The sequence below is a fragment of the Copadichromis virginalis genome, linkage group LG19 (genome assembly GCF_057382275.1).
Source record: "Copadichromis virginalis isolate Kocher_CV1m ecotype Utaka linkage group LG19, C_Virginalis_male_GT1.1, whole genome shotgun sequence".
Taxonomy (NCBI): Eukaryota; Metazoa; Chordata; class Actinopteri; order Cichliformes; family Cichlidae; genus Copadichromis; species Copadichromis virginalis.
This window is the reverse complement of record NC_140636.1, coordinates 28748647-28766954: the sequence shown is the minus strand read 5'-3', so window position 1 is coordinate 28766954 and position 18308 is coordinate 28748647. Positions and strand designations below refer to the sequence as shown.

The window sequence follows — 18308 nt, the reverse complement described above, 5'->3', positions numbered from 1 at the left end:
TTGCTGAAGTCTTGGTTGTCAATCTTCAGAGGTCCCCACCCATTTAATGTTGCGGTTCACTAAATGTATGTCTTCTTATATTTTGTCTTTCTCTATGCAACATTGTATATGTTGGCTGTGATCAAGAAATCAATCAAGCGCAGGCAAAAAGATTAAAACTCACCATTTTATTATGATAATGTTATTTGATATGTCAAATTACAAGTGTATGATGTAACATAAAAACAGTTACAAACATATGTATGCATATTTACATTATATTTATGAAAAGTAACAAGCTACATCTGTATAAAGAAAATACAACTATGACATGAGTTATTGGTACTATAAATTTTACAACAGATACTTGGTATTCTCGAACCATGATAATACCTAGACGTGTAGAAACCAATAAAACCAGAACAAGAGACGTTAAGATGGAAACTAGGATGGACGTGAGGCACTTTTTTGAGGTTGTCAGGATGTGAAAGCAGATGGCACTAAAGGGAAACCAAAAAAAAAAAAAAAAAAAAAAAAAAAGATGCACAGGAAAAAGAAATGTGCACAAATAGAGAAAGTGAAAGAACGAAAAGTAAGAAAACAGGCAGTGTTTTACAGAATAGTTAAGAATAGTACCATTTATACTGCAAGTTTCAAAACACAAATGTCTTCCACTATTTAGAACTAATCACGTAAATGTTACATCGAGCGCTGTAAGATGAAAAAAAGCTTACGTATAGTATCATCAGTGCACCAAAGCATCGGAGAATTGAAACATAACCACTCAACTGCTGTAAAAAGTAACCGTTTTTAAAACAATACACTGAAGAGAAACAGGTTTATATAGCTTTTTTTTCATCTTTCTTAATCTACACAATGTCAAGAATGTACACTTGTATGCATTCCCAAAGATATGCACAGTTTCCAAGATTGAAAGAGGATAAAAGACTAGCAGCAAAGTGGTTAAAACTGAAGTCTTTATATAATGCAGGTCAAAAAAATATATATATATTAAAGCGGACAGACACATGTTGCATATATAATACAGTACATGACAGGAAGTTGCACTGTGCTGGTTAATGCAGAATGAGAAGTGTTATTTCAGCATTCTCTACACTTTGTATAAATGCACGTCCTACATTTTGCTTCTCAGCCAGCAAGTTTTAATCAGGTTCATCAAACCTTGGTTCAGCTTGCAATAATGCAGGGTAATCAGATTACAATGGGAGAAAAAGACAACCAACCAAACATTTGGTTACACACACACCAACGCACATGCACACCGCCAACCTACCTGGAATCTAGCACGCACACACATACAAACACACAGCCGTGGGCACAATATAGTAACACTCTCGCACCCACACACATGCACAAGTGTCCACTTCATCACACAGAGCAATCAAACATTGCAAAACTGACCGTTGTCGTTATATGCTGTTGGAGAATTAAGGTTTAACAGTCGTTCATAGCTGATTTTCTCTGTCAACACAATAAAATTAGTGATTGTATCTAGCAGCTTTATACGTATGTGTTTTTTTTTTTTTTTAATTTTATATATATATATATATATATATATATATATATATATATATATATATATATATATATATATCTCAAACTTAAAAAACAAGTGGACTGCCACTACTGTACCGTGTTAGCACTATCCTTCCTTCTACCATACAAAACTAGAGAGGAACTCTATTAGAAACTCAATAGTCATTTCCATCACAAACGCCCTCTACTTTTCAATGTGAAATAATACTAAAAGGTGACCTATGTACAAATGCTGTCATTTCAAGCTACGGTATATGCTGACAGCAACGATAAATACAACTCTATCTTTAAAATTTCAAAGACAAAAAAAAAGAAGAAACGAAAAAACAAAAAACTGGGATTATTATCAGTACTTAAATATAGTGTTACATATTTACAGGTGTTTGGAGTTTGGTACCAGGGGTTTGTCGTCTACCTATATATAGTATTTAAAATGTCCTGTCTAGTCACTGACTCAGTCCGCCAAGAGGTCAATGCGTTTCCCCACATTCGAAGGTTTGCATAGAAAGTAAAGGGAGCATTGGTTAGGGAGGAATCTGGAAGATAAATTGTTCTCTTGTACTACTAAGTGAGGTGTGGTTTCTCTCTTCTTTTTTTTTTTTTTTTTTTTTTTTTTCCTTTTTTGAGTGACAGGAGGTGGGAAAACATGCATATCTGATAATAACAGCATTTGGATGTTGTACCAAATTTGCTATTTTAAAAAAAACCCCACTGAGGTGGATTACACTTTGCAGTTAGGGAGCATTTGGGTTATTGCAGCCAGATGTCCAAACTAAGCTGTTCTTGTAGTGACTTTTATTCAAAGTTCAATTTTGAATATTCTGTTGGGTCAGACTGCCAAACAGTCCATGTAGATACTGTTTCCCAAAGGGTTTTAAATTTGGACATTTGGGTGAGGAGTGCAGGATAGTGTCTTTCTTGCCAAGAGTTAGACCAGAAGATTATCATCATTCACATCTGTTTACAAAATATGAAGTGTAGTTAAGACTGAAACGGAGGCAAACATAATCCATCTCCTGAGGTTACCAATTTACAGGTCATACCATGTTTGTGCAGTGGACTACAGATGTCGACATGCTGCCCTCGTCAACCGATATTGGCCTACCAGGAAATCCAATTGGACAATATTTCTGGTCATTAATTTCGGCTATAGCCCTGTCCATATATAAAGTGATTTTCGCTTGCCACCTCTCGCTTTGCAGCGGACAGCTGCTAGCAGACTTTTCAGACACTGGTTGCATAGGAAACCTTATTTCCTGCCCCATCTTTTGTCAGTCAGCAGTATCCCTTGCCATCCCATTGGTAGTTGTTTCAAATTGTTGCTTCTAGCCATTTTGCACCGCTAACTGTTATTCCATCTGTCATCACTACAAGACTCCGAATTTCACTGACATTCCATAATCCCTGGTCTCCACGCCGCCTTTTTTTCTTCTTCTTGTGAGTATTAAAAACAAAACAAAAAAACCCCCCAATGTGATGAAGAAGATTTTTAACAGTCTTATTTAGGGTGAAGATTTCTTTGTTTCCCTGGACAAAGACGGAAATAAATAACAACAAAAAACACATTAAAATGTGGAAAAATATCATGCTGGCGTTGGCCAATTTATTTTTAAACATCCGTGCATCCATATGTAATTCATTTTTTTAAAAATGCGCTTTTTGATTACTTTTTTTTTTTTTAATTTAAAGGGAAAAGGGATTCATGCAATTTAGAGATATCGGTTAGCTGCTTCCACCTGCTTTCGGTCTTCATATTAACAGAACGAGCGTCACTCTTCTCAATCTAACTTGGCAAGAAAGCCGATGAGTGCATTTCATTACTTTGTTTACTCTGAAGCCAGGGCTTCCAAAAGCAGGATGGTGGTCAGTACTGTTATGAGTCAAAGCCTGAATCACGTAGTCACTGGTGACGTTACGTAACATAAAACCACCTCTGCGTATGCAGACCTATGCACACACACACAGAACATCTCAGGGTTTAATAGCTGAGATGCTCAGCGTTCCCAAAACAATGCATTCATTCCTTCACTCGTTCGTTCATTCATTCATTCATGGAAGGAGTGGACTAACTTTCAAGGAACAATGTAATAACCACATTTGCACAACATTTGAAGGGGAAAAACAGAAAGATTCAGAGGTCAAACAAGGGAATTTAAGAGGGTGCTGCAACCAAAGCTTGGAGAGCAGTGCTTTAAAAAGAGGGTTGTTTTTTTGGTTTTGTCTCTTTTATTTTTAACCCACTAAAAAAAAAAACAAAAAAAAAAAAAAAAAAAACAGGATTTTAACTTAATATTTGAACAGGCTAATTCCAAAATCTGGAGTTTTATCAGTCAAAGAATAGTCTAATTTAAGTGCCATGTCATTTTAACCAAGGAGCACTGTAACCCCTTACCTCACCAAAACAAAACTTGCTGGTTGAGCAACATTTTAACACTCGATTAGGAACTAATTGTAAAAATGAGCAGGAAAATAAGAAAAGAAAATAACAACAAACAAAAAACCCCACCAATTTCACTACAGCAGTAAATAACTGGACTATAACTGAGATTCACTGAAGTAAATGAAACTGTTGTGTGTTGGTTTCTATTTATATGGTTCTAAAATGCAATTTTCTTATGAGGAACTAAAAATATATGGGGGGGAGGGGGTGTTTAATGTAGTGAAGTTGTTACCATATTTTTCCCTTCTAATCGTAGAATCGATCCCTTTATTTTGGAATGCAATCAAACGATCTAAATCACCTCAGGAAGGCGAGTTAGTCATTTTAACGTCTTTTAAATGAACTGTGCAAGCTGTGCCAAGGTGGACCTTCAAAATCAATCTGTTACTCTGCTTAAAAAAAGTGATGGAAAGGAAAGAAGGAAATCAAATGGCCAGACATCCACCACAGCAACTACTCTCAAGCATTAAAATTACAATAGAACACGGTGGTTAATATACCACAAGAATTTCAGAGGATTACCTTTACTCGGGGGGAATATCATTTTATAGTGCACTTTTCTCTGTCTAATAATTACATTGTCAGCGAATGCTTAAGCCATGAAGGAAAGGCCACTGTTACCTAACTGCAAATTCACAAACAAGCAAAAACATATCCCTTTTAGCATACCCAAACAGCAAGTACGGTTTTTCCTCAGCGCAGAATAGTTTTGATTTCTTTTTCTTTTTTTTGTCGTGAAGTCGTCGCTCTCTGTACAAAAGACAATTTTCCTTCATGAAGTTACACATAACTTGTACTAGAAGTCTGATATTTGTGGCCTGGCTTATGAGTGTGAATGTGAGAGAGGTGTGTGTTTGCATGTGCAGATGTGTAGTAACATCTCCAAGTCTATTAATCGTGACTTCTCCTCCTCCTCTTCTTCTCCTCAGCTTAAGCTCCTGAGCTTAGCTTGATGCTCAGAGCCCCCCTACCCCCCACAAAGCATATGGTTTTGTCCTCCGCTGCTGCTTGTCGGCGACAAACACAAACTGAAATCTCCAAAAGCCCTCAAAGTGGGGATCAACAACATATCACCCCGTCTGAGAGGGGAATGAAAAAAGGATGCCAGCTTATAATTTTCCGCTTTTATCCACTTCCTTTGTTTGCTAGCTTTGATGGCGTCCCAGTGTCCGGTGTCGGGTCACCCCGCGGCCTTGTGCTTGCCCCCACAGCAGCGGCAGGCCTCGCCACAGTGGTGGCACGCGCGCAGAGGCAGGTAGCAGCACATGCAGGGTGCGATAAACGAGAGCGCCACCAGGGCCAACCAGCGCAGACAGAACTGCTCGTCAGAAGTGTCACATGAACAGGGGTCTGAGAAGTCACCCTCTGAGTCAGACATGCAGTGATACAGCATGCTCTCGGCGCATAGCATACAGCTGACTTTGTAGATGCACTGTTTAATTGGGTCGGGGGCATCCTGGCACTGCCCCCGCCAGTTGTCTTCGTGGTTGAACATCTCCCGACAGTAGATGCACCGTGAACGCTCGCCGTCCTCTCGCCGCCGTCTGCTCTTTTTGGACTTCATGAGGGGCGACGGCTGAGTCTTGATGGCCGTGTCCTTGCCCAGCCCAAGCCCTATACCTGTTCCTATACCCATTCCGGGGCCTGAGTGGGAGTCTCCACCGGGGCCATCGGGGAAGAGGTACTCACACTTCTTACTGTCCAGTTTGTGAAATGCAGTGGGGAAATCCAGGTCCTCACGGTCAGGTTCAGGTTTCCACATGACAGGGTGACGGTAGTCCTCGTAGCCACGGATGAGCACGTCTTTGCGTGGGTTGATGCGGACGATCTCTTCTTCATCCATGCGAAAACTGACACGGCGAGTTGACTTAAAGAAGAAAATCAAAAGAGGAATAAGTCAGATTGCTAGAAAGACTAGAAATCAACACTTTGTGGAAAATACTACATAAAAAGTACCTTAATTTAAAGAATTATATATTGATATAAGCCAGTAAGGCAAAGGCAAACCTGTGGAGGCAGGTAGCGCCTGTTGCTGGAGGGGAACTCGTCAAAGGGCTGGGCGCGAACGTAGCAGCCCCTGAATGGCTCGGTGGAGACGACATTGTTCAGAGGAGAGAAGGGCTCTTTCATCGGGGTACAGATGGAAGGAGGCTCATCACACACCTACAGGTATACAGAATCAGGTAAGTATGCGAAACAGGATGAAACTTAAAACATGTTCAAATTTCTTCCTTAGTAACACGTCACAAAGAAAATCTAGTGAATTAACACTCTGATGATGCAATAACAACTTTTGTAATTATTTTTAGTCACTCCGTTTACCAAAAAAAAAATCTGCAAATTATCAATTTTTTTTTGTTAATCCCCCCTGAAAAAAGCCATTCTCACTTTTCACGATACTGCTTCACTGTTAAAAGCTCTAATGGTCAATCAGTTCAGTTTTCATGATTACAACAGCTTTGACTCAGTGTGTGTAGGCTGTCGTGTGTGTGTGTGTGTGTGTGTGTGTGTGTGTGTGTGTGTGTGTGTGTGTGTGTGTTCCACTTTAACCACCAGGGGGCATCCTGCACCCACGCTTGTCCAAATGACTGAGCTGTGTAGATGACTCAAGACCCTTCTGTTAAGAACTCAGAGTTCCCATCAGCCTTGCATGTGTTCCCACAAACATTTTAGCTGATGCAAAAATCTACAAACACTGGCCTAAAAAGGCTCTTGACAATGCCGAAAAAAAGAGAGATGTTGGAAACCATGCGCTGCAACGTGAAAGCGAACAATTAATTCCTTCCAACAATTACAAGAAGAAAGCTCACTGTTGACATCAATCGGCCTATAAATAACATCTTGTGAATGACACAGAGGACATCAAATGCAGGAAAAATATTTTTACACATCTACAGAAATTATATTTAAAAAAGGAGCCTCCAACAGCAATAGCCTCATACTTTAAGTACTCATGGCAACAAAAATCAAAAGCAGCAGTGATTTTCATGATTCATGCATGCAGAGGTGATGAGAGTTGGGGGAGGATAGTTATTATGTTAAGAGCCTTGTGATATTTTGTGGAGCTTGATTTCAGTGCAACTATGTTCACAACTTCCAGCTTATTCAAACGTTCACGCGAGATACGGGAAAATAAGCAGAACTGTGTACCGGTCGCCCTCAAAACGAGGCTAAACTTCACATTCACGGACGTGCCTGCCTATTTCTAAACGCTCCTGTGATGTCTCAAAGTGACCCCGCTAAACTGAAGGTTCTTTCTCTCTGCGTGTCGCAACCGAAAATACACAAACACAGATGGATGCATGCCGAGGCATCTTCGAGTTCGATCGGACCGTATTCGAGCCTCGTATGCACTGGCTAGCTGACCCTCTTTTCCCCCCCCCCACACACATCTCGACCTCATCAAAGCAGGGTTAGTCCTCCTCTCTTCTCCTTCTCCCACCTTCTCTCCCTCTCTCTTTTCTGTGTGTGGAGGTGGTGCTGGCTGTAGTTAGTCAGTGCCGTGTGTAAAGTAGCCCACGCCAGTGCTTTAACGCACAGCGGAAATCTGGTTTGCTCCCAGCTGCTGCTACAGTAATTACTGTCCTGTGGTTGCTAAGAGATGCTTCCTTTGACCCCCCCCCCCCCTTTCCTCCACTAGCCCCCTACCCCACCCACCCCACAGACTGCTAACACATGGTCTGTGTGCGTGTGTGTGACTTTGTTCCTTCATTGCCTCCAAACATACCAAGTGGTGCAACACACATCGACAGCGTCTGCAGGGGAATGTGAGGAACAGGAGACATTGGAGGCAGAGGGAAGAGAAAGAACAGAGCAGGAAAAAATGAGATTGTGTTGTATTTGTGTGTGCGCGTCTGAGAGAGCTAGAGCGAGAGAGGGGGGGGGAGAGGGAGCGAGAGGCCAAAGAGTCTGCCGAGGGAATGTCATAAACCAGCTCCAGCTGGAGAAATGCAGCAGAGAACTTAAAAAGCCAGATGACAGCTGTATGTGTATGTGAGAGAAAGAGAGAAAGGAGCGAGGGGCGGCGGGGCAAATGGGAAACAGACTTGGGCTTCCTTTTAAAGTGCTAGCCCAAGCCCCCACTATTCAAAGGCATGCGTGGGGGCCAATCTGGAGCTGATCTGACCCTAGAGATGTGGCTGTTTGAGGGAGGAGACGAGAAGGGGGAGGAATGCAGAGAGGGCGTTGTAGGTGGTGCGGAGCCACGGGCAACCTGGCTCCACACCAACATCAGGGATCCATGCACTTCCGCCCTCAAAGGCACAGGGGTTGAGGACAGGGAAGGCTGGCCCACATACTAAAAGCTTACGACACACACTTCAACAAAGCAAAGGAACGTTTTGTGTGCGTGCCTGGATATTTGAATGCAAACATGAATACATGCTTTACTTCTCTATGAGCTTGTTTCTCACAGGCTAGAAAGAAGCCTGATGGGTGCTCATCTCTGGGTCCTGCCAGCTTAAAATAAAAAAATGTAACATTTTAAAAAAGCCCACTCCTGATGTGTCCTAAAGGAGTGGTTGGCTGTTTTCGGAAGTGAGTCTTTATTTGTAAGAATGAGGTGAGATGTATGTAACCAACTTCTGGCCTGCTGAGTTACATCAATCTACAAATACATTTTTGTAGATTTTTGTCAAATTCACAGCAAAAGAGAATAAAAGGCATATTTCATAAAATGTCAAATGGCTACTTTAAATTACTTTTCTTCACAGCTTAGAGATGTCTCATAGAAAACGACATCATCGGTCAGAATGAGGCTGTGAAACTCACTGGCCAACAAAACCCATGTGTACAAAACAGATAAGAGAAAACTTCCTGCCAGTTCTAAATTAGATGTGGATGTTTTCCTGTGGTATTCGAGAAAAGAAAAAAAACAAAAGAACAAAAAACCCTCACATACATATTTTACTTAGTACTAGCGGAAGGACTGTAGCAGTACAGCATAATTCCTGGCAGTGGGTCATCACAGCTGAGTAGGGTGTTGTGCAACCACTTTTCTCTATGGGTGAAATATGTTGCATGTTCAGTGTGTGTGTGTTTTTTGAGTGAGAGGAAGAATGTGGTAAGCTTGTGAAGGGCATACATGTGGGTGCTCAGCCTCAGTGGGCAGGATGTGGGTGGAGAAGACCATCTTCAGCGCACGAACACTGACAGTTCACGCGTGTGTGCGTGCACATACACGACGCACACAAATCTTTGTAACAATGCAAGGCTAGGATGAATTCCAGCAAATTTTGATACCCGTCGATTTTTAGAGCCATTTAATCAAGGAACAAAAACAAGGCTTCATGGTACCGGTAACCTCTGGCATCTGTTTTTGGCACAAGGTCACAGCAAATCCATAGAGAGCTGCTACTGCTTCTAAAAAGACCTACCACTAATAAAAACTACACGTGTGGTCAACCAGGGGTGGGACAACATTTTGAAATCTTGATGCATCATCACACCGCTTCCTCTTGTGATACAATTATTAACATTCTGGTGCCAAATATTAGCAGAAAGTGCACACGCTCCAAATACAGCAACTAATCTGACTTACTAGAGTGATTATTTCATGACTCTGTGTGAAGTGAATGAAATTACTATCCATTTCCCACCTCTAGTGGTCATAACAATTTCTTTCTTTCTTTTATGCTTTTTTTGCATTTTGCCTTTTACACACCCACACATGGCAGATGGAGGGAGCCACAGAAAGGTTGGGAGGGGGTGACATGCAGCAAAGCTTCTGTACTTTTTTTTTTTTTGAAAGTCATCATTTATCTGCACAGACACTGACGTGACTTCGTGATGGAGCTTGGAGCCACACAGCTCGGCTAACACTTTGCTGTGTGGTGGTATTTGCTGCTTCTCTGGCCGCAGCCTCTGGTTCACTTCTCTTTTTCTGTAGCCCAGGTCTCTGACCGCAACATTCGGATGCCAAATCACCATGGTGACACCCTCGGTGGCTTGCTGAACACCCCCTTTCTACCCCTCTCTGGCTGCACCCCTTACCCCTCCTTCCCCCCCGCTGCCTAGCAACAGCGGTGCCATTGGATTTCCTGTATGTTCAGGCTGATTCCTTAAAGAGGAACTTTGCCACAAGAACTGGAACACCACTTTCTTCTCCATCACTGCTCTTCTAGTCTGCATCATGCAGATGGGCAAGTACAGAGCAGATCAGAGGTAAGTATAAGCCTCTGGGAGGTTCATAGCTAAAAATTTAATTCACATGAGGTCCAGCATGAAGTCAACAAGAGACCACAAACGTGGTTCTGTCTATTCCATATACAGTGTGCAGAGTGGAGGAAATGATCAGAGGTGAATCAACACACCTCAGTGTTGCACAACAGTTAATCATTATTATGTGTAGGGTTTCTTTACAGCACTGGCGCATTGGATTGCTTAACAGTGTCAGAGGCTTCTATACTGTCACTAAATGTGTCCTACAAGAGCTGCCCTTCCTACTAATGTGCCTTTATCAAATTTGCAATCAGAAGCAGAACAGGTGGGTGGCTGGCTTTCCTGTAAAAGGACAGATATCTAAAACAAATTACCAAGGGTGTGTTGCCTTGAACTATACACCTGCTGCCTTTCTCTGCTAAAGAGAACGTGACATTCTTAAACACACATGGTGACAGTCAACCGCTGTGCAAAGGCACTGAGTGTTGTTGTTGGTACAATACATGGTGCATGCAGTTATTGTGTACAGGTTTAGTTGGTCCCAAATTTAGTTAGCTAAAGTCAGAGTCCTATCTTCACGCAAAGGAAGAATAAAGAGTCTTACGAGATGCGACCCTGACGTCAGCATCATGGAGAGATTAGCTTAAACAGGCTAAACGCGAGTTCACAACTATCTACTGAGCACCTTAAAGTACCTTGTTTTTTCAGCTAAGACAACATCAACATCCTAAAGCCTTATTTGACTAGTAAAGATGAATGCTCCAGGTGATAATATATCATCTTCAATCTCGACAAGACTGACAGCTGCAGAGTTAGAGTACACCACATTTGCTGGCCAACACCCAGCTTCACCTCAGGGTCTGGCTGACACTGGTTAAACATCTGTAAATCTCTAAGAACAACTGTGAGACAACAAAGGCAGGTGTCAGCACCTGGCTGGGACAGATCAGACCCCAACCAAACATGTGGATCATGTCATTTCAGAGTCGGTGACAAAGCAGAGAGAACTTCACTCTTTTCAGTCATAGCAACACAGGTTTTCTTTACTAAACCTTAATGTCACTCACCGGTAGTCCATCCTCTGGATTATCGCCCTCCCCAAACGGTCGACAACCTGAAAGAGAGAAAGGTACGAGAACTCAACAACAGCTCAAAGAGGCAAAGTATACAACACAAAACTCTCATAGCTAAATTTGATTGACAAAAGCAAGGGAAGACTAGAGGGTAAAAATTCAAAGAACCCAGGCGACAACCTGCGTCAGTCTGAATCTTTCAGCAACTTCCTTCTACCAACAAAATATTTCTATTTGTTTGTTTGTTTCTCAAACTGTTCCCCCCTAAGCATGGTTTAAAGTTACCACGCTGACTCTTGTCGGGCCGGAATAGTTCAAGACTTCTGCTTTCTTCTGCCTGTGGCCTAATGGGGAAATGAAAGCTGCTTTGTGTTAGTGGGGTTCACAGAAGTTAATAAAATAAGCATGCAGAGAATAATGTAACCGTGACCTCGGCTAAAAACCCACGTGCCATTTTCGCACCCCAAACACCTCAGTTACCAAGGTGCAGGAAAGAGCTAACGTTTTTCATCACTGCACACATTACACAATCTACAGGAGAAGTCAATCTTAAGAAAGACACGTACACTACTTATATTTTCATAGTGTTTTGCTGAACACTATTGTCACAAACATCACTTTTAAAAAGAAAACATTTTAATGGTGCTTATGTCAACAATGTGAAATAACTTGTTTAATGTATGCAGTCTGAATATTTTTTTTAAAGCTTGGTGAAGGTGTAATTGAATAAAGTCTGCCAATTTCCCTGCACGTAGTCCAGTGAAGTCTTGAGGTTTGTCAGATCACAACAAGCAGAATGCAACACCACCGTTTTGTGACATAAGATAAAAACTTTTCTTGGAATAAACCTACATTTTTAGTATGTGTAATATATGGCTGTTAATGTAACCAAATCCAAGAAAAATAACCAAAAATAAAGCATTACACAACTAAAAGATGCCACCAGTTAACCACTCATTCGTGCAGGTGTGTGTTGCTTTACAGACAGCAGACATTTACTCTTACAGAACAATAATTGAAGTAAATCTGAGTTAATATGTGCATAACGTTGTATAAAGAACTGTTAAATCACATTTAAAGTTAATAATTTGATAATATTCACCAGGTAATATCATCAGAAGTATAAAATCTAAAAGCTGAGTTCAGAACGATGAGTTATACCTATGCACTTCCAAGCATATGGTCAGAATTAACATAAAATGCAGCCATTTACTAAAAAATATCAGTGCACAGGTACAGCCAATCAAATTATTGTGGTTTCAGTCAGCTTAAATTAACACATAAAAACCACTGATGAAAGCACCAGCTTATACATTGAAAAAAATAAATAAAAAAAAAAGAATCAATGTTTAAGGACATTTCAGTTTGGCAATGCTGTAGAAAGCAAGAACAAAACTATCTGAATGTGGGGAGGGGGGGGGTGGTGAATATATTTGCACCCAAGGGGGAAAAATAGGTTCTTTTTCAACTTTGGTTCACTTATTTAGGCTGAGGCTGAGGCTTTATTTAAAGCACTGAGGCATCAATCTTCCTGTCTGCATTCAGAGAGAGAATGCAGAAAAACACAGTAATGTGATCTCTGTCACAGAGAGGACAGAAGAATTCACTGAGCTTGTGTTAGACACAGTCTGTCCATCAGTCTGTCTGTCTGTCGCTGAGTCACATGGAGAAAGGTGTGTGTGTGTGTGTATGCATTTCTCCACTACTGAGAGAAAGAGGCCTCCTGCAGCCCAACTCTGGCAGCGCTGGGCCACAAAGCTGCCTGAGCCATGTGCCTGACGTTGCCATGGCAACAGAGGACTGCAAGACTGATACACACGTGTGCGTGCACGCAGATACGCGTGCGCACACACACACACGCACACACACACACACACGCACACACACACACCCTTCCTTCCTCTTCTCTCCCCCACACACATTCACGCAGCAGTCCAGCAGCAGAACGATGCAACTGGAATACAGAAGAACTGAGGAGAGGCATTACACAACACTGGCAGAATACAGAAGATGCCAGGAGAGAGAGGAGAACGGAGGGAGGAGAGGACAGCAGGGGTGGGAGGGGGGAGAGAGAGAGAGAGAAAGGCAAGGGAATGAAACCCCACCATCACCTGCTGTAGCTGACATTCACAGGAAGAAGCCGAAGCATTTATTAGCACACCAAGACTATACAGTCTCTGAATGAGAATCTTCACAATCACCCGGGCCCTGCTACATGAGATATCCATGCCTCTTTGCCATCTGATTATGTGAACAGTACTGAAACGGCCTCAAATCATGAATATCAGATATGTTACTGATATTTTGTTGTCAAACTGTGACAAAAGACCATAACAGCTTCCCAGCTCACATCTTCAAATGCCAACACCCCATTCAAAACAAAACCCCTCAGGTTTCCACACATCATTTTAGCGTACCAAAATAGAAGACATTTAAGAAACTGGGAGCGAATTTTGGTTTGTTTAAAAGAGACACTAATCATCCTAGAAGATGACCCTGTGATAATGAAGTACGCTATTATTGCCGGTTCGTTATCTTCATGTGAAATTTACAGGAAAAGCAGCTTGCAAAGCAAGTTCTACATGACTACCTTTTACCTAGATGGTGTGGACTTGTGCCCAGGAAGTTCAAATCTCAGATAAACGGCTGTGGGCAAGAAGCAACTGATGCTCAGTGGCGATAAACCTTTACAAATGTTCCGCTGTACCTCCTCTATGCTCCCCATGATTCCTAGGTCTAGAGTGTAAAGGATATTACAGCTCCTCAGCCAGCCAGCCAGCCGGTCGACCAGCATCTTGTATAACACAGGGCTGGATAGCAGATTGCTGAGTTGGCAATTCTCCTACTAATTGGATGACTTTGCAACCTCTGGCACTGTGCTGAAAAATAATGCTTATTAGGACCTAAACCTGCCCACTCAGTTCCACGCATAAAGTAAATACCTATCTTAGCTTTAAAATATATAAATGCCACATTCAGTCCAAATACAAAATTTTGTTAGACTAGTCTAGCCAGTCCTCAAACTATCTTGCCAAGACAGAGAAGGACAAAAGCCCAGTCTGGTCAAGTTTCTTCTGAGTGAAGCTCAGCCCATATCTCAGGTTGCGATCCATTCTATGAGTTTCTTGTCTTTCCCACCAACCCTCTCCTGCCCTCTATCACCCACTGTCTGAGCAAAGCATTGCATTGCCAGTCTCTACGGATGTGGCAAGCTTATCTGGGCAGCTGGGCTTGATAAGATAACACAGGAGGGTTCAAGCTTGGGTGAGAGAGCAGGTAGCATTGGCGGAGGAGTCATCAAAGGTAATCAACGGCACACATCTCTTCTAGAACAGATGCTAGGTCAGCCTTTACAAGCCAAGATAAACAAGCAGGAATGCAGGCTGTGAATGCACACCAGTAGAATACACACCACATTCATGTGCATACATCCATCTACATCCAACTTTTACATGTACTGAATGGTTGCTAAGACACACAGTGCAAACTCTAGGTGGGAATTCTAAACAAATGTGATGTTTTGTCGATCGAGTAAGAGTTTGAAAGGTGGTGAGGGTAGTAGAGGGGAAAAAATCTGTGGGCTGCCTTGATTTCTTGATATGGAAACAATAGCCAATGCTGGCTGATGGACTGTTAAGTTAAGGTGCATTCTGTTGGCTTTCTATTGGCTTTGTTATCTGGTTTGACCTGTTCTAAACTAGCAAAAAGAAAACAAACACACACACGCATGCAGACAAAAAGGCAAAACACACCCTGGTTAATGTCCTCAATGGCCCTCCGTATTCCCCGGTCAAAAGCACGAGCATCAGCAGGGCTCTGAAAGGTCAGTCCAAACTTCTTGTCGTTGATCCTCCAGTGGTGGAAGATGGGGTTGACCTTGTTGTATACTAGGTCTTTCTGCAGCACACACTCCAGTACCACCTGAAAAGAAACAAACAGAAGAGTTTGAAAGTGAACCAAGGCATGCTGGTGCTCTTTGAGATGTTTTAATATAGCTGGATACAGAATTTGACCTGTGTGGTTTAATCCAACCCCATAAGCTGTTGTAATGTGTCAAATTCAATTATTCCAACACAACAGGAATATAACGAAAAGACATAGAAGATTTCTGCCATTTGAACTACACATATGGGCAGTTCCAGAGCTTCTAAAATCAAAAATAGAAGAAAAAAAGAAAATCCCCCCAAATCCAATACTCAACATACTTCTTAGATAATTTGTAAAACACATTCTAAATAGTGGGGTTTAAAGTTAAACTTGAAGAGCAGTGGTGGCCTGAGAGTTGGAGTGTGTGGAGGTGTTTTGGAGCCAGGGAGCCCAAGTGTATGGCAGAGAGAGGCTGCGTTTCCAAAGCCTATTATTAATCAGGGCTACTGGGCCGCCTCCCGGTCTTCCTCTAGGCAGATTAAATGAAATGAGAGACGGCCATTAAAGTCTTTGAGGTTTTTACTGACGCGCACGAGAGGTGGCTTAATGGGGTGTGAATGTGTGACTGTGCGCACCGCGATCTGCGTGAGAGCATGCGTGAGCGCAGGAGCTGGTGCGATGAAAAGCTCAATGACCCAAGTGCTACGCTGTGCATCTTTGCGGTTCAAATGTCTTGTCGGAGGATAACGGTCACAAACAAAGTACTCGATTGCTGAAAGCAGATGGCACCGTTCCCCGTGGATCTGGACAACAGTCAACATGCACACTTCAAGAGGCTAATACGTGGCAGCTGTACAAGAGGTTGATGATATGTGTGTATGTGTGTCAGAGGGGGGGTGCTCAGGTCTGAATTTCATTCTGTCTGTGTGAGTCGCTTTGCAAGTGTGCTGCACATAATTCAAGCGTCTGTCTCCATATCATTGTTTCATACATGTCTCTAACAAGAAAAGGAGGCAGCGAGGGTTAAGCCTGCGTGACTACCCTAGAGCTACTGGATGAGTGCACAGAAGAAGGGAAGGATGGATGTGAGAGGCTGCTGGGGTGACAAGGACAGGGGAAGGGAGGAGGGGTCCGCTGTGCCTCTGGGGGCGATTGTGGAGGCGAGACTGAATGGAGCCGGAGCAGGTAAGGTGAGCGCACAGCAAGGCCGACTGAGGAGGAAGTATCACAGTTGCATGGAAGGTTGATACTTAACACCGCATTCCATATTGTGCTTAGAGAAAAGAGAGGAGGAGGAGCCTTGCTGACAGAAAAAGAGACAGAAAGGGAACAGAGGCAAGTGATGTTAATGGAGGAGAGTGTCAGAGAGAGAGAGAGACAGACAGAGAGCAGTCAAGACAGTGTGTAAGAGAAGAAAAGAGGAACAGATGGAGACTATGCTCACATGAATGCAAGAAATCAGGCTTCTTTCAGAATGATGATTCCAACCTTGCTATTATTTTAAGACAAAAATTGTAAAGAATAATGCAACAGGGTGCATTGATTCATAGTGAAATAACCCAGCACACCCTCACCCCCTCCAAGACTTAAAGCTATAAATGTTACTGGTAAGTCAAAACAAACAAACAGTGTTAACAATTATTTAAATAACAAACAAACAAACAAACAAACAAACAAACAAACAAACAAAACAAAAAACAGTCAAATAGGGCCTTGCCTCCAAGGCAATGCCATTTAGAGTAAGCCTGGAATGCACGGCTGTACCAATCTGCAGGGAGTTGCAAACTATGAATGACAGGAAGCAAGGTGGAGTGAAAGAGCTTAACTGGATATTTGTCATAATCCGAGAGCCAGCATGGTAAGTAATCATCAACCAATTAGAGCTGTAGTTTTAAGAGAGTCACCGAATAGCAGCGAGAACGAGAAAGAGAGACGGAGGGGAGGTGGGGGGCCAAGGAGGAGAGTGATTGGTAGCTATATGGAGAGCCAGCTGAGTCATCACCAGTACACTCTGTGCCGCATCACTGCGCTTATAGACAGATCCCCCTCCACCTCTCCTCTTCCGTCTCCCATCTATCTGGCTCCACCTCCATTTCCTGCTCTTTGACTACATTCGGCTTCCCGAATTCCTCTAAATCCCACCCCCCACATCTCCAGTCACCTCAGGAAAAAAAAACAAAAAAAAAAAAAACCTTGTCTTTTTTATTTCAAAATAGCTGCATTTATGATTCATTTTCCTCACAGGTTTCTATCAGGGATCGGTGATGTCACTGCCTTTTTTCCCTTTGTGTCTATTTCTGGTTGGATTAAAACACCCAAATTGTATCCTTCAAAAAAAAAAAAAAAAGTCTAAATAAAAATACATCTAAAACCTTGCAGACCACTGTCCTATTTTGTATGTTAGACATAACCCAAACCAAGGAGCCTTAGTGATATTCATCACTAAGTCTAAACGTCACTCATACAACATAATTACACAGTTCATATTCTTATGTCCTTTTTTTTTTGGGGGGGGGGGGGAATTTTCTTCTTGGATGCTGCTTCTGATGCCCTCACACTGCCGGTGGCAAAGTGGTTGATGCCAACACCCTGGCACTGGGTGGTATCCTGACAGACCTACATATGTCTGGGTGTTTGTTGTGGTGGCTGGGGATTCTGGTGGTGATAGGGGTGTTTTACCACATCCCAGAACAGTTGTCGGGGTCTCTGAACCATGTCTATACCCTGTCTGAGCAATGCCGTTCCCATCACACCCTTTTTCTGTGCCACACACATCCTGGGTTACCAACGCACAAAACACAAGGACTGTAAATACGAAACATACATAAAATGTGTTCAGTGAAAGAAAAAAAAAAAGAAAGAAAAAAAAAGGTCATTTAGGCACAGTGCTGTAAGAAGGCTCTAATAACCATCTGCCAGAAAGCACCAGATTCTGTGCATCATGGTGGCCGCCTTTTGTCATCTGGCATTTGACAGACAAATAGATTTACACTCCCGATTACCACAGACCAAGGATTATCCCAGTGCATCTACTGGGTCTGTTTTACATCTACAGCACAGAATGAGTCTCAGGAGCTTTACAGCAACTACTCCATAAGCCAAACAGATTAAAGCCACAACACAGCACTTGATATTAGGGCCTCATTGTTACTTTCATTACGAAGAAGCCGACAATACCAACTAAAAATAAAATAACTAAATAATAACAACAAAGGTCGATCAAATGGACCAAT

The 18308-nt window shown here is 42.3% G+C and overlaps 1 protein-coding gene across 1 annotated transcript in view; it reads right to left on the bottom strand.

Annotated features, from left to right (window-relative positions):
* Nucleotides 1–152: 152 nt before the first annotated feature.
* spred1 (sprouty related EVH1 domain containing 1) overlaps nt 153–18308 on the bottom strand; it is a 38672-nt gene continuing 20516 nt past the window's right edge. The window contains exons 3-6 of the mRNA XM_085441105.1: nt 14961–15129; nt 11203–11249; nt 5984–6139; nt 153–5843 (exon numbers count right to left, since the gene is read on the bottom strand). Coding sequence (XP_085297231.1) covers nt 5157–5843; nt 5984–6139; nt 11203–11249; nt 14961–15129 — 1059 coding nt within the window. The 3' untranslated portion in view covers nt 153–5156. The remainder of the gene's footprint in view (nt 5844–5983; nt 6140–11202; nt 11250–14960; nt 15130–18308) is intronic.